Here is a 17216-nt window from a genome sequence, read left to right on the forward strand (position 1 = left end):
AGAATGATGATCCACCTCTGAGGGCAGGTCAGCAGCGAGATCCTCCATCAAGGTCTCACCTGCACTGGGAGCACAGTGTGGAGGTACCACACGCCAGGCAGCCTGCAGTCAGTGTGAACAACGGTGGTGCAACACCTGCAGCTCCTGACCACGCAGCAAACAGGAGAGGAGGAGCCCGATCACACGATTTCAGACTCCCCAGCGGAGAGGAAGCGAGGAGTAAAGCTGAGGACACCATCCTGGGAAAGGTGCAATAGCTGAAAGAGGAAGAGCAACAACTGAGGTAAGCAGAGGCTAAATTGCCACCTCTCCAAGAGCGAGCTGAGGAGACGATGTGACCTGACGAGGACAAGGCACCTGGGAGCTGGTGGGTGCTTGGAAACTGAGGAGCTGAATGTGGTGGTGGATGCTGCAGTGCACCTTGGCCTCCCCCGGGCTCCCTGAATGCCAAGGTGTAGCTCCTGGCAGGTGGGCAGTCCTGCCCTGGGGCTTGTTGGCACTGGGCTGCCAGCATGGGAGGAGAGCATAAGTGGTCAGCACTGTCATCTCATCCATGGAGAACCTTTACTCTTTGTAAAGAGGCTCCTCTGCTCCCTTAGGACAGCTGCTAGGGAGGAGTCATACCTCCAGCCTGAGCTGAAACAGGACACGATGATGGTCAAGAACTCAATCTAATCCATGTATTGCTTAAGTGTCATCTGTACTGTCAAGCAAAACCAGAGAGGATGACAGCCTCGGCAGGGACTTGTCCCGCATACCTGAAGATGGCAGCATGGTACAGACTGAGGGCCACATGCACAATTTCCAGTTAGGACTGTGCCCCTGGTGATAAACGTGCCAGGGCCACTTGCTGTCACAGTAGTGAATCCCACACATTCCTTGCCTCCAAAACTGAGTGGGTAGATGGTCCCTGGCCTGTGCTGCCTGTGCCAAGCTCTGGCTGACCTGAGCCACCTACCCCCATGGATGGCATTAAATGCCGGCAGCCAGCAGCGCTCCCTGGCATGCTTAGACATAACCTTTCTGTCCTCCAAAGGCAGCATGTCTTTTCCTGGATGCAGCAGGCAGACTCTGCTTTCACTAATCCAAAAAGGAAAATGTCACCAGCACAATTTTTGCCTGAGTCATTGTCCTGGTTTCATCTGAGATAGAGTTAATTTTCTTTATAGTGGCTGGTACGGGGCTATGTTTTGGATTTGTGCTGAGAACAGTGTTGATAATACAGAGATGCTTTAGTTGTTGCTGCACCAGTCAGGGACTTTTCAGCTTCCCGTGCTCTGCCAGGTGCAGAAGAAGTTGGGAGGGGACACAGCCAGGATCGTTGATCCAAACTGACCAAAGGGCTATTCCATACCATATGACATCATGCTCAGTATATAAAGCTGGGGAAGAAGAAGGAAGGGGGGACATTCAGAGTTATGGCGTTTGTCTTCCCAAGTAACCATTACACGTGATGGAGCCCTGCTTTCCTGGAGATGGCTGAACACCTGCCTGCCCATGGGAAGTAGTGAATGAGTTCCTTGCTTTGCTTCGCTTGCGTGCACGGCTTTTGCTTTACCTATTAAACTGTTTTTATCTCAACCCTCGAGTTTTCTTACTTTTGCTCTTCCGATTCTCTCCCCCATCCCACCGAGGGGGAGTGAGCGAGCGGCTGCATGGTGCTTAGTTGCCGGCTGGGGCTAAACCACGACAGTCATGGAGTTCTCTTCTTGTGACTGTACTTCCAAAGAGATCAGTGGCAGGTCTCTCACTGGCATCAGTCAAATCAGGATCCAAACACAGTGCTGCAGGTAAGCCTTCATCTGGGATAATGTTAATTTAGACTTTGAACCGTTGTTTGGAGCCATTACTGATTTTTCTATACCTATTTTTAGCTTAATTTCATAAAGACATGAGGCTACTGTGACCACGCTTGTACGTTCACCTGATTGTATGTCGTCTTCCAAGTCCCAGTAATTTTTGACACTGTTTGGCCAATTTCAACCATCCAGTTGAGATTAAATTCCTACCTGCAGACAGGCAGAGGGCAGCAGCCCCCAGAAAGGGGTGTGATGTGAGCTCTGTTCCTGTTGCACCCCTGAGAATCAGCAGGCCACAGAGATGCACAGAGTGCCCAACATGGGGATGCTTCCATCACAGCTTGGAGATTTTTAGATATCAACGAACTTCAAGAACAAAATCTGTAAGAAACACAGCTTTTTTCCATTCTTAGTGCTTACGCTTGTTGATACTGGTACTGCTCAGCTTTTTAAGTTTCTGCAGTGCTGAACCTTGGTAACAAAGAATCATATATATGGTGAAGTGTTTAGGAACTTGATACCGTTCCAGAAAACTTAAAAAATTGTAGCAGATTTGAAAGTCTTAGCACCTGGGATACTTATGTTAAAAAACAATGCACCCTCAACCTTCACGTAGTAGAGGCTTAATAATTAGCAGTTGTCACTAACCATATCGGTTTAGAAACGTCTTAGTTTCTGAATTCTTAAGTATTTAAGATCTTGACATTGCTTTGAGGGTAAATCTTTAGTATCTACCTGTTCATGCTCTAGTCATAAGAGGAAATGACTCCTTTCTCTCCCCAAAACAGGACAAATAAGGTAGTTTCACTGCTTCTTTTTGTCTCTTAAAACCGAAGCCTCCACAGCGGGAGTTTAGTTATTGGGTTGATTTTCACCAAAATTTTGGTTTGATTGTAGCGGTTCTTCAAAGTAGGTGCTGGAGAACAGCGCGAGGTTTGCACAGACAAATGGACGAAGAACATTATCCACCTGATTCAGATAATAATTACTCATACGAATACTCTTTTAATGAAAGCAATGTCTGTGAAATGGGCGACTATTTTGTATTCTACACCCATCTCACTACTGTCCTCTACACTCTGGCATTTTTGCTCAGCCTGCTAGGAAACACTCTAGTGCTATGGATCCTATTCAAATACGAAAACCTTACATCTTTAACAAACCTCTTCATCATGAATCTCTGTGTCTCTGATTTAGTCTTCTCCTGCATGCTGCCTTTCTGGGCAGTGGACCAGTCCTTTGGGTGGATTTTTGGTGAGTTCCTTTGCAAAGCGGTGAATGCTGTTTTCTCCATCGGCTACTACAGCGGTGTTTTCTTTTTGACTCTCATGACTATCCTGCGGTACTTGTCCGTAGTGAACCCCCTTTCGACTTTGAGATCCCAGACGCAGTGCTGTGGTTTTCTGGTGAGCTTGGTTGTTTGGACTGGTAGCATATTAATTGTGGTTCCTGAGGTGATTCACACCACAGTGCAAGAAAACTTGGAAGGGGGCAAGACCTGTGATTATGCTGACTGGAAATGGAAAAAGGTGGACATTTATCAGAGAAACATACTCTTCCTCTTTTCCTTTGGGATTATCATATTCTGTTACTTGAAGATACTGATAATCCTGCTTGGAGCAAGATCTCGCAGAAAGCACAGAACCGTGAAACTCATCCTTATTATTGTGGTGACTTTTTTCCTGAGCTGGGCACCTTACAACATCCTCAGCTTTCTGATTACTTTTCCACCACCTACCTGTCAGTATGAAAAAGACTCCAACCTTGCCTTTCACATCAGCCGTAAAATTGCTTTCTCCCACTGCTGCTTCAACCCTGTGCTCTACGTATTTGTTGGAGTCAAGTTCAAGAGGCATTTGTTACGTTTATGCAGTCAGTATTTACCGTGTGGCAATGGTCAAGTCTCCAGCTCCAGGATCTGCTCTCAAGGCACGCTCCACTATGAAGATGCGTCCATCTACTAAAGCGAGACCTAACTATGAGCACTAATCCTGGATGAACTTTCAGATTTTAAAAGCCATGGAGGATCCCTAATTCTTAGAGGCACTTCCCTGAGAAAGACACACAAATTTACTCTTTGCAAACATGCTGTGTATGGAAAGTAATAAAAAAATGTATTTGCAGTGGGATGGAGAGCTGAGAATGCTGAGAAATTACTTAATTGGGCTGTAAGTCTTATCTTTATGATTTTTTATCCAGTGAGATGGATTTTCTCGCATTTATAGTTTCTTTTCAAATGCAAAAAAAAAAAAATCTGCTTTTTCCTTTGGGAGCTAAAACATCAGTTTTTAACATAAATGGTGTTGCATGCTGCTTTCTTGCCTGACTTAAAATATTTGGATTGTATATAGCGATGGACACATATGTATTTCTGTGGCTTTTAATGCTTTACAGTGCTGAACTCATTGGTTCTCTCCTTTTGGGGCTCTCAGGATTAACTGGCCTCACAATAGCTACAGGACCTCAGAGTCTCTGAATTTCTCAGTGCAAATGTTCTTTTATCTGTTGGTAGATAAATATATATAAAACTAGCTTAGTGTAAAAGTAGTCTTTTGGGTCTGAAATTGAAAGTTTGGGAGAGCCCTAGAAGGAACGCAAGCTGTTAAGCAGATACTTCACTAGGATATTAGTTTTCCTCCTGTTACTGCTCCTGCTGCAGGCACCTTCCAGTCTCTGAATATCACTTCAGGTGGTTGCAGCGGATCGGCAGCCCATCTCTCGAGCAGTGCAGGAGCATATTTGCCTCTAAATGCTCTCTCCCTCCTTTTCTCCCTTTGCCATGGTGCTGAGAAGAATTAAACTTTCTAAAAAGGTTATAGTGCAGGAACAAATGGCTTTTTTAATAGCAGGATAGAAATAGCTTGCTTTATTTGTAAAATAAATGGCCCTTTTTTTTGGGGGGGGGAGCAGAGCAGCAGATTTTAGCCTATATACTTGGATGCTTGCTGCTTCACAACTTTTTAAAAACTGCTTCACAGAGATGTTTAAATCTCTGCTTAAAACCTCATCATCAAAGCCAGCCGTGTGTTCGTTTTTGGCATGCTTCACATCTGTCTAAATACCAGATATGCTTGTATCTCTGAGGTGTGTGAGTGTCTGGTCTAACCAGCTGCCTGGCCACACGCAAGTCTTCCGTTTCATGCATGCATCTCATCTCCATGGGCAGGTGGGAAGTAAAGTGCAAATATTTGCATGAACCTGGCTTTCAAAATGTTGCTAAGAGGGCTAGCTGTGTTAAGTGCAGGAGTGTTTTTACATGACCACTAAAACATGATTTCCCAACTAAAAGCAAGTTGAGGGAATTCAATGCAACAGCACGCATTTTTGCAACAAAACCATTCACATTCTGATTACACCAATCAAATCTTGTGGCTTTTTTTCTCACAGAAACTGATATTCTTCTTCATGATAGCTCGGTGGTTTTTTTTCCCTCAGGCAGTGTAACATGTAGTGCGTACTCCAGTGTACCTGAATGACAAAGCCTCTGGAAACCAGAATATTTCATTTCCTAGCATTTGTATAGAAAGCCAAGGTAGCTTTGCAGTGGCACCAAGCAATGGTTTGGCAGTGGTTCTAAGCAACAATTTGGCTTTTTGGGTAGTCATCTTAAAATGTCTCTGTGTTGTTTCTGCATGATTTCATTTGATCTCTAAAGATCATCCAGAGCGGACAACAGATTCTTCTCAGCTGCTGTATAGTTTATAAAAAGCAGAAACTCAGCCATGCCTATAGTACAATATCCTATTTCTGATCGTAACCAGAAGAAAGAATACCTAGGAAAAAGCGTAAGAATGGGGCAAACATATATGACAGATATCCAAATAGTCTCCCTAGGTCTTGCCCATGGTTTCTAGTTTGTGCTTCAGTTTTAGTTGCCAGAACAAAGTGATCGTATCTTGTCCCTTATCATCAGATGTGCCTTTCTGAACAAGTCAGTCCTGGTATCCCATTACTACAGTTATTGCCTGAAACTTAAAAAATTTAAAAGGTTACTCACTAATCCCACAGGGGAATTCACTTCTGTTCAGACAAACTATGGAAAGGTGGAAGTTGTCATTTGTCTGGTTGTGGTGGAGACCAGCCTTTGGCTCTTGTCTCCTGATAAGACACATTTGAAATGAATGTGGTTGCTTCTATGCACTTCAAGAGACTTTGGACTGGGGACTCAATACCGTCAATTATGAAGAGACAATCTACTGAAGGACAAATGAGTCCAAATTCTTCTTCTTCTGTTAAGCCAGGACCACTTCATGGGCACCAGCAAAGCTCTACAAGAGAAGAAAATGCTGTGACGATAGTAAAAGAAGGTCTCATGCACCTACATCATTTCAACAGTCATTCAACTCATTGTCCTAGAGCTACGCTACCCTGGAATCTTTACTGTCAATACATTTTATGTTTATCTAAAAAAAGTCAAGAAGTATAACAGAAGCATGAGAGATTGAACTGATCCTGCTCTGCCCAGTTTTTAACAAGTTATTTAAATCTGTTTGTAGCTTGAGCATATTTTGTTACAGTATATCTGAGCATGTAAAGGGAATGTTTAATATTCCCCAGTTGTACTGCTGCCTACCATAACCAAAGTAACTCAGCATGTGGAGATTTCCCCTCCTGATATAATGAAGTGGTACTAATAAACATTCAGAAATTCAATGGAATACTATACTGTGACTATTGTTCTCTGCCTTTCATAACCACCTATTAAAGTTAAGGTATTTTCAACTGAAGAAGTAATTGCAAATTTTCATAGATTAATTTAGCTTGGAAGAGACTTCTGGAGGTCATCCACTCCTCCACCCTGCTCACAGCAGTTCTATCCTCCCAGTCAGACAAGGTTGCTCAGGGCCTTTTCTGGTCAAACTCTGAAAATGTCCAAGAACAGGGACTGCATAACTCCTCTGGGTCCCTGTTCCAATGCTTAAAAACTCTCATGGTGGATTTTTTTCCTTCTACATGAACAAAATTTCTTTTGCTACAACCTGGTGATGTTGCCTCTTCCTTGCCTTCTCTATGTCCTCACATTACATAATGGAAAAGAGCCATCAGATCTCCCCCAAGCCTTATTTTTTCCTGGGGCTAAACAAACCCCAGCCAATCTAGTCTCCTCATATGTCATGTGGTCGCACTCCTTAACCATCTTGGTGGTCCTCCACTGGGCTCACTTCAGTTCATCAATCTCTCTCTTGTATTGGGGGCCTCAAAACTGGATATGCTACTGCAGATGTGACTACATGAACGTCAGGTAGAGGGGAATACAGGTTTCCCTCAACCTGATGGCAACGCAGGCCCATATACAGTTAGTCTTCACTGCTGCAAGGGCACATGACTGAGTTGTGTTAAACTTGTTGTCCGCTTGAACCTCCAGATCTTTTCTGGCAAAGCTGACCTCTAGCCAGGTGGCCTCCAGCCCATGCTCTTGCAGGGAGTTAGGCCATCCCAGGTGCAGGACTTTGTATTTGCCATTGTTGAACTTCCAGGGCTCCCGTCAGCTCATTCTTCAAGCTTGTTGACGTCTCCTTGCATGGCAGCCCTACAACTCAGCATGTATCAGCTGCTCCCTTTTATTTGGTTTCATCCATGAACTTGCTGAAGGTGCACCCTGTCCCATCATCCAGGTTGTTAATGAAGATGTTAAACAGTACCAGCCTCAGTATTGACCCCCAAAGCATGCCACTCATAACCAGCCACTCATTAAGACTTCAAACCAGTGACTACTACCCTTTGAGCTTGATGGTCCAGTCAGTTTTTCATCCACTTTGTAGTCCACTCATTCAGTCTCTGTCTCCCCAGTCTGGCTACAAGGATGCTGTGGGGGACTTTGTCAAAAGCCTTGCAGAAGTCAAGGTAAATGACATGCACAGCTTTCCCCTTATTCCCAGAGCCAGTCATCTCATTGTAGAAGACAGTTGAGTTGGTCAGGCACTATTTTTTCTTGGTAAATCTGTGCTGGCTGTTCCCAAACATTTTTGTCCTGCATCTGTCTGGTAATGGCTTCCAGGAGGATTTGCTCCACCATCTTCCAGGGCACACGGGTGAGACTGACCAGCCTATAGTTCCCTGGATTGTCCTTCTTGCCTTTTTTGAAAATGGGCATGACCTTTGCCTTTTTCAAATCATCAGGGACCTCCCCTGATCACCATGGCCTTTAGAGGCAATAGATAGCACCTTGCAATGATATTGGGCGATGTCCTCAGCACCATCACATGCACCCTGCTCAGTCCCGCAGACAACTATATGTCCAGTCTACTTAAGTAGTCCCAAACCAATTCTCCTCTGCTGTGGGTAGTACCCCTCTCTCCAAACTCTGCTACTAGGCACAGAGACCTGTAAGGCACCTGGAGCTATATCCATTGTCAAGAGGAAATATGTTGGTGTAGCTTCCATCTTTGTTTATCCACATATGTTATTAAATATCTGTATTTGCTAAAGCCACAGGATATGCCCAGTGCAGGTCTGGGGATGGGCAACCTGTGCATCTCTTTCCTTCTGGGAGCTCCAGATGCTTGGAAAATACAGACTGCTCTGGGTAAAACATAATGCTCAGGGGACCTTGACTATTTAATTTCACTCAATCAACTATTATGTGGTCTGAGCAAATGCAGAACTGAGAGAAAGAAGTTTGTGAAGTGAAAAAGGAGAAATTAATTGCTTTTGGAAACCACAGTCTATTTGGGGGAGGGGAGCGGTGTCAGATTGAGTGGTCTCAATATTAGAACTGTTGTACAGTGCCAGGGGTGCGTTTATGCAGGATGGCACCTCTAACCCTAATTGCAAATTACAGTTAAATGGACATGCTCTTGCTGCTCTGATTAAGTCCATATTAAGTTCCACCCAGTGGGAATAGGAGAACAACGGCTTCTCCCACTAAGCAACTTAGCTGGATTGGGCCCTTCTCCCTACCTGTCTTCTCAGCACATCAATGCAAAACTGAGCATCACTGCCATTGCTTGTCAGCGCTCCCACCTTCTGTGCAGCCGTGGGAGCCTGTATCAGTCAATGATCTGCCAGTAGGGAAAATCCTCGCTGGTAAGGGGTAAGGCAGGTAACCAAATTAATCCTTTCCACTGCCAATGCAAACTGTCTTAAATAAAATAAGCAAACTTAAAATCCACACATTTAAGAAAGCATCCTGTTCCTAATAAAATCAATGATAATTTTGCTTCTGATCATAATCAGAGCAAGAATCAGGCTCATAAATTGGTGCAATGCATTGGGCAAAGCACAGCATGCACTGCTTATTGCCAGAAGTATTTTCATCGGGAGTCAGGATACCTCCATCTATAACTCAATATTTTGAAAATACCACCAGTGTTATTAAAATCATAAATAAAATTATATTTTATCTTCTGCTTATGGTTACTCAGCAGTTTAAAATGCTTTTGCTCATCCAGTGTTTAAAGAGGAAGGCCCTGTGTTAAATGGAGAGAAGTTTGACTGATATTTGCTGTACTGATTAGATGCCTACATGTTCTTCAGGAAGCAATACTAAAGCAAGCCCAAAAATTAGAATGGAAAATAATGCGAGAATTAGCTGTCAGTCAAAATGAGAACAGACCAGTAAGAAGCAGCAGTAAAGATAACCTATGAAGACCAGTTGTATATCATCATAAAGGAGGGATGAACACAGCTGTGCTTCATTTACCAGCACAGAGCTGTTCTTGAGGTGAACTCACTTGCTCCTAAGCATACCAAATGTAGAAAGGGAGCCTCAAGCCCATTTATTCACATAAGGAACCCTATCCACATTTAAAATACAAAGAACACTGAAGCTGTCTCACAGCAATCACCCATGGGAAGGGACTGCCGCTAGCAGTCTTTCTCTGCATCTCACCTGCTTCATGTAAGAGCGTTACAGCCGTGAAAGATTAGAGAACCCAGTAAGGCTGGTCTTGCAGAAAACAATTTGTGGTTTGCAAACATGGCGATTATTCATTTTTTACTTTATTTGCAAAGCCTTGTGTCTGGAATGGAATAACTATACAAGTTGGGGAGGGCAGCTGCCTGGAAAGGAGCTCTGCAGAAGAGGATCTGGGGGCCTTTGAACATAAGCCAGCAAGCATACTCACAGCAAAGGAGGCCAACCACATCCTGGGCTGTATTAGCAAGGGTGTAGCCTGCAGGTCCAGAGAAGGGATCCTTCCCCACTATTTGGCACTTGTGAGGCTGCATCTGGAGTAGGTGTCTAGTTTTGAGCTCCCCAGTACAGGGAAGTCATGGACATACTGGAGGGAGTCGAGCAGAGGCCTTCAGGCTAGTCAGGGGCTGGAGAACATGATGGATGGGGAGATGCTGAGGGAGCTGGGTTCATATGGCCTTAGGAAGAGAAGGCTCAGGGGAGAGCAGACTGCATCTGCAACTACTTGACTGGAGGATACACAGAAGATGGAGACAGACTCTTCCCGGAGATGGACAGCAATGGACACAAGCTGGAACATGGGATATTTCAATTATGCATAAGCATTTGGTTTTTTACAAGGGTAGTCAAATACTGGAACAGGGACTCGGAGAGGTGGTTCAAGAGTCAACTGAATCTTGAGCAACCTCATCTGATTAGACCTGCTTTGAGCAGGGGTTTGGAGTAGAGACCTCCAGAGATCCCTTCAAATCTAAACTACTCTGATTTTTATGATTTGTTGCCAGAGCAACATTAAACCAAGTAAATGTTGCCAAAAAGATTGTTTTAGTGCAGAATTGAGGCGAAAGAACACAGTCCTCTAAGAGAACTGCACACAAAATTCGAAACTGAAAAGATAGGTTTTGATGTCCAAAGCCTTCACTGAGCTGCGCAATGAACATGTCATGGAAGTGATTCCTAGTTGAGATTATGCCTGTTAAAAAAATGGCGCTACTTAAAAAGGTCTCATTTTGCTTTTGTATGTAGGTATAGAAATGGCAAGAAATAAATTTCCTGGAAAGATTCATTCATGGAGACGTAAAACAGAAATTCCTGCCACATAAGGAACTAGCATGTTTTATTGCAAAGGTTCAATAGGTACCATACGCAAGGGAGAGGTTTGAAAGGAAGCCAGCCCCTTCTGACAGATTGTAAGCATTTTCAGATAGAAGTTTTAGGCTCTGTAAATGTTCAATATATATGTACCGTCAGTTTTAAATCAGAAGAGCAGTGTAAGACAGAAGATCCTGGCTGGAGTGAAGCAAAGAACTGAGAATGACAAAGAAAAGTGCAGGGAGTGGAATACTCTCTCCATATTCAGGAACTGCTGAGACAGGAAATCCAAAATATTTTTTAGTTTGTTTCATTCCTCCAAACAATGCTACTTTCTGAGGTCAAGTTCTGTTTCTTGACGGCGATATCCTTGCAGCCATCTTAATCAGCTCTTAATCTCCAAAAGCCTTAGTATGCTCTTTATCCATGTGCCACACACCTTTATGTATACAAAAGACTCTGGTTCATTTAAACTGTACAGTCCAGAGTCTCCGTCCTGGTTCTGCCACATCATTGCTGGTTCAGTTGAACCGGCACCAAACCAGCTCAAAATCTTGGTACCTACTTTGTCCACACAGGAGTGAAATGCAGCCAGTTCTGAGCAGCGATAGCTGCTAACCCTAATGTGCTCCTGTGGAAGTCAGCCTCAGAAGCTGACCTGATAATTAGCAGAATATTCTTCCAAGCCCCTCAGCCACCTTGTCCAAAATGCCAAATTTGCTTCTAGAGGTTTTCCAGAGCTTTGCTGGTTCTTTTTATGTTGCCTGCTTCCAGCTTTATATGTACTGACAATTATTTGTCCACCTATTCAAAACAAAGTGCAAACAAATGCAAAAAGTGCTTCCAAAGCTTTCTCCCCACAGTCACAAAAAGTCTCTGATGATGAACAGCGGCCTGTTGTTCAGTCTAGCTACAATGGTATGTTAATCCACTGAGGGTGACCAGGGAAACCGAGAGGTTGCTTCTCTCATAAAATACCTCAAGTGCCTTGTGGAAGCAAAGCCCTCCCCAGTTATCATATAACATCAATTAACTCATTAAAGAAATTAAAAAGAAAATATGTAGCACATGTAACAATAATCTCAGACAGATGGAAAGAACGCATCCTACGGACACGTACTCAGAGACCACTAGAAAGATTCACAGAATCTAATAGCCACAGGAGACATTTTTTCTGGTTTTTTGACAGAGCTCAGTTAGTTAAGAAGGTTTAGTAAAGACCTGCTCTAGTCAATGAGGCACCAAAGTGTTGTCAGCATGAGATAATTTATGACTGTATAATTTTACTTTATGACAAGCTAGACAGCGTGAATGTAAACTGGCTTGCCTGAATGGAGGAAACTCTTCCCACATAAAAACAGAGCACATTTATGCATCACCATTAAAACTAAAGGATTCTATATTTATTTGCAAACTTTGTACAGAAATGGCTTCTAGTGCCACCAAAATGCAAAAAAAAAAAAAAAACCAAACCAAAACCAAACCAACCCACATTCAAACTGTATTTTCAGAATCACTCTAAAAGAACTGCAGCTAGCATTAGATTTAACTTCTAATGTCAGAAGTTGATTTCAGCCCTTAAATATTTATCTTGGCCTACATTTTAGCCATATGGAACAGAACCTAAAGAACACAGCATGATCCTTTAATGATCCTTAATACATGTTAAGTAGCAATTTAGTAGTTTTAGTTGATTGAGTTGGGTACCTCTATGGAATATATTTACAATTGCAAGGGTAACATTCCATCAACTAGTGAAAATATTTTTCGAAACAAAGGCTTTCCTTTTGCTGGGATGACTGACATTGCCTTTCCTGGGCTAGTAAAATTGACAGTAATTCCCATCCAGCTTATCTTAGTTTATGAAGAAGTTAATCAATAAATTTCATCAGAATAAAAATAAAGAAAAGCAACACAAATGGAACAGATAATGCATTTTTTTTCTAGAGCAGCTTCCAAAGAGCAAAAATCTTGAACCTCTTTTGTTGCTAAGAAATTAAAAATATAGAAAGTCTAAGGAAGTGTTGGTCATTGACAGATCTAGCTGGAAACAGCATGTTTTTCTCTGAAGAAATTGATGTCTGTATAAACAGGCAATAGTTTGATAATTAATGTCAATAATCACATATTTCTGAAAGTAGCTGGTTACTATGTAATTAAAAGGAGGAACAATCCATTCTACTTGATTATTTTTGAGTGAGAAGTAAAACTGCACAAAGACTTTTTGAAAATATATAAAACCCTCTCCATTGCAGTGAAATTATCTGGGATTTGATTTATCATTATTTGCAACTGATGACCCCAAGGTTACTTTTGGAAGACACCCAATTGTCTACAGATCGGTGGAGAACAAACATTTGTTTTCAGCAGATGCTCCTGGCCCTGTACTGCACGATGCAGCAAAGCGTGCTGAGAAGTCACCCTGAAGGCTGCTTCCCAACTATGTAAGACATCCCATTGTGTATCATGAGTCAAGTGCCCACAACATGCTTAGCCCTATAACCTGCTCTTCTGAGGACATTAAAATGCTTTTGAGCTATTCAAAACCATACATTAGATGAAGATTATTCACCAAAACTTCACTTAATCATCCTTATGGTGAGGATGAAAAAATGAGGATGATGGAGACATGTCAGTGACTACATACTACATGTATTTCCTCAGAGTCTTGAAAATACGATGCTTTGATCTTATGACTGCCTAAGCTGAAGTTTATGACACTAATATAGTCACAAGCATTGTGGCAAGAACTGATGACAAACCATTTGGTCACAAGTTTTATTGAAAATAATTTATTTACCAAGGCGATGTGGAAAAAAGCAAAGGAACCTAGTTTTCAAGTATACTTCAAGTACACCACCAGTGTTGCCTATTTCAGACACTGTGAAAGAAATGTCCTTTCCAAGTATCATATGCCTTCTGGAGGGGTTAAAATTTGAAAAGGAAAAATGGAAATAGCTTGCTTGTAGAAGGAGCCTGGTTCCAGCTGGGAGATGGTGTGGGAGTATTAGGAACCCCGTGCCCCACGTAACCACTGGCACCCCACCTCAGGAAGCGACCTCTTGTTCCAGTTTCACAGCCGCTTTCTCCCACTCTCTTACCGCATGTGGCCTTTATTAATCCCTACCTACGTGTTTCAGCCGTGAGAAGAGAATTTTCCTTTCGTCAACTGACATGGACTGAAAGGGGAAATCTGCTGTGTACCGGATTTATCGCGCCTGACTTTCATATTCACTTCAGTTGTCCATGCAAAGAACTTGATGAACTGACGCATAGAAAGACAAAGAAACAAAAAACCCCCCATACTGAACTGTCCTAAAGACAACAGTCGGTACTATATTCGGAAGTTACACTTTGTGACAGGCGACCTTGCTTGAGGGCACCAGAAATGCACACTCCTGAGAGGAAACCGACCCAACCCTGCAGCTGTAGGAGAAAGCGGCGATTTTTCCCGCAAATCCATTTTTAAACTCTTTTCACCACGGTGCTTTCCCCCAGCCGCCCCTCACCCCGTCCCCGCTCGGCCAGGCCCTCCGCGCCCCGCTGAAGGAACCGCCACGGCCGGCCCCGGCCGGGAGCCCATAGCGGCGCACGCAGCCACCACCCCGGGGGTGGGGAGGCACCTCCAGCGGCCTCATGGGAGTTGTAGTCGGCGGGGAGCAGCGAAGGGCGGCGGAGCCTCACCCCGGGCCGCCTCTGCCCGACATGGCGGTGGCCGCGCAGGTAACACGCGACACCCCCCTGACACCCCCTGAGGGAGCACGGAGGACGGCGGGGCCCGTGGGGAAGAGGTGGCGGCTGCCGGAGAAAGGGAGGGGGGAAGTAACTTCAGCCGCTTCCACTTGTTGCCGCTCAGAGCTCGGCTCCGAGGGGAGGAGCCCTGGCGGGGACGGGGGAGGGGGAGAGATCTGCCGCGGCCCCTCAGCGCAGAGGCGGCCTTGGGGGGAGCCCTGCTCGGCCCTGTGGCGGGGTGAGCGGGGGCCCGGCAGGGCCACCTCAGCCCGCGGTGGGGTGACCGGCTCCGCACACACAGGCCTTGGGTGGCCTGGATGGTGGCCACTGTCCGCCTAGGCGCTGGCCCTGAAAGGCGCTGGCCCCAGAGGACTCCTCGCTGCTCCCCGTCCCTCAGGGCCAGCGCCTAGGCAGACGGCAGCCAGTGTCCAGGCCTAGTCGCCTTAGGTGTCATCGTTTCCACCTGGTGAGCGATGATTTTAGGCCGGCATAAACACTCCCCTCTGTTTTCTCCTGTCATCCACCCCTGAACAGACCCTCGGAGTCCTCTGCAGCAGTCACGGCAGCTGCCGGAGGAGCAGAGTCACCCAGGACCCTGCTAGAAACCAAATACCCGCCCGCGTCCGTGCCCTCACCCGTTATAAAGTGCTGATAGGCAAATATTTGCCGCGGCCCTAATCCAGCTTGCCCTTGTGTCGGCAAATCTCCGGCAGACGGACAGGGAGAGTTTTGCTGGCATGCGGGGCGGCTGGGTCCGTCTCCAGAGCAGATGCTGGGTTTGCAGCCGGCCCTCCTCCGGCTTATGTTGATCCTAGTAATCCAGAGGGAGCAAGGAAACAAAAAAGCGAGGCTTTAGTGAAATGGTCGTCCGACGCCTTTGGGCTCTGGATTCTCCTCGGGCAGAGGTCCTGTGGTGGTGAGTCGGGCTGCGGAGGGGCTGTGATGTGTTTTGGAGGCTGGTGAATTCGTTGCTGTTGCAGCTGCCTGTTTAGGAGCTCAGGGCCCTGGTGTTTTCCGCCCGGATCACTGCATCCAGCCTCCTGCTGATTTTTGCCTGTGCAAAGGTTTGCTTGGCATATGGAGTTGGTCAGCTGTAGGTGTCACACTCCTGGTTCAGCCTCTCACTTGAAACCGAGTTACTTTTCAAGTGTAAACAAAAAGGGAGGAATACCAGGGCTTCATCTCTTTATGCTGAAGCATGAAAGTGGGTGTTTGATTTTATCCAGCTCTGACTTCACTCACCCATGGAGGCAGGCTGGGATTAAACTTTCAGGGTACAACATGGACTCTGTCTTGTCAGCAACATGGTGACATATTCTCTGTTGGTGTTTTTCTTGGTTTTGGTTCTGGTATGATGTTGCAGGACATGCAGCAGAGGAGATAAACTGCCTTGCAGTAGTACATTTTATGTTTTCCAGATATTATTCTGTACGAGGCAATTTCCTGAAGTCTTCCAATGATCCTCGTGGGAGCGCATGAATTTAAAAAATGTTCCAAACAGTGTTTCCAAACATTCACATTTAGAAGACTGGACTGCAGTTAAAAAGTTGTATCGAAGTTACTATGGTGGAAAACAAGTGATAGTTGATTTTGCTTTTCTTGTTGTAGTATATATACTTGACAGCATTTGTTGTGAACATGGTTTCAGTACTTCTTCTGAAGAGCCAGTTAGTTAGTTAGTTAGTTATGGAGCCTGATTTTCATGTATAAAGGAGCCTCTTATGTACACCATCTGCTAACAGTGAAAGGGTGTATTGTATTTGCAGTCCCTCTCTCCACTGCTAGAAGGTTACATAAAAGGAATAGGAATTTGTACTAACATCTAAGACTTCATCAGTGGGGGATCAAGACCTAAAGGAACAACTGGGGAGAGAAACCTACTCAAACTGTAAAGAAAAGTATGTGTAAAATTGCAGAAATTATCTGGTGGACTCAAGGAAAAGTAGTGCTGAAAATTGTTTTTAACTCAGATTGTTATTTGTTTTTCTTAGTTGATCACATTTAAAAATTAACAATTTCCTATTTGTTAAATAAACACTGAACCCTTCTAGTATTCTTTAGATGCCGTTGAGATTATTAAACTGAAGGGAACAGTAAAAGCCCTAAATGTTTTTATTGTTACCCATTATTATTTTTTTTTATTTATATTACTATGTTTTTACTTCTGCTTGGTTTTGCGAATGCAAGGAAATTTTTTAGCAGCTTGTATCTAGTCTAGTTCATATTTTCATGTAGTAATTCCAGTTTGTCCAGGGAGTGGTGGCTGTTTGTGTCCAAAAATTCTGTAATAGTAGTAATTTTAAATACTTTGCCCAAATGTATTCAGAAGAAGGCTTTACAGTTTGTAACACTGGTAGAAGAAGCAGAACCTTTTATGTAGAGCATCTCGATCTCAGTGCTTGGAATAGCCCTGGGAAACTGTTGCTGCACAGGGCCTTGACTCGTACACCCTTCCCTTTGATTTAATATTTTTGTCCATCACAGTATTCTGTGGTTGCTGATGGTATAGTGATCTCAGCAAAGATATTTGTAAACAGTTAACCCCTGAGTGTGTCCACCATGACATTTAATTTACTACTGGGAAGGAGGATGAGCACAGAAAGGTCTTACTACTGCTGCAAGCCGACTTAGGTTTTGAAAGTGAACAGGTTGGATCAGGATATCCCTGAATAACTGGGCTCATGCCAAGCCTGCGTCATCTGTGAGCCTGTCTGTTCCCAACCGTCTCAGCGGTGGCA

General features: G+C 44.3%; 2 protein-coding genes across 7 annotated transcripts in view; both read left to right on the top strand.

Moving 5' to 3' along the window:
* The first annotated feature begins 2746 nt into the window (after nt 1–2746).
* XCR1 (X-C motif chemokine receptor 1) lies at nt 2747–3866 on the top strand. Its single transcript, XM_075495588.1, has one exon. The coding sequence runs from the start codon at nt 2747–2749 to the stop codon at nt 3761–3763; it is 1017 nt and encodes a 338-aa protein (XP_075351703.1). The 3' UTR covers nt 3764–3866.
* A 10496-nt stretch (nt 3867–14362) lies between these two features.
* The window catches only part of FYCO1 (FYVE and coiled-coil domain autophagy adaptor 1), a 50825-nt gene continuing 47971 nt past the window's right edge, over nt 14363–17216 (top strand). For 3 of the 6 annotated variants that reach the window (XM_075493321.1, XM_075493326.1, XM_075493327.1), the window contains exon 1: nt 14363–14469. The gene's annotated coding sequence lies outside the window, so the exon portion shown is untranslated. Of the gene's footprint in view, nt 14470–14922; nt 14945–15063; nt 15395–17216 lie in introns of those variants that run through there. The other 3 variants (XM_075493322.1, XM_075493325.1, XM_075493323.1) reach the window with 3 other exon arrangements.

The sequence above is a fragment of the Mycteria americana genome, chromosome 2 (assembly GCF_035582795.1).
Source record: "Mycteria americana isolate JAX WOST 10 ecotype Jacksonville Zoo and Gardens chromosome 2, USCA_MyAme_1.0, whole genome shotgun sequence".
Lineage (NCBI taxonomy): Eukaryota > Metazoa > Chordata > Aves > Ciconiiformes > Ciconiidae > Mycteria > Mycteria americana.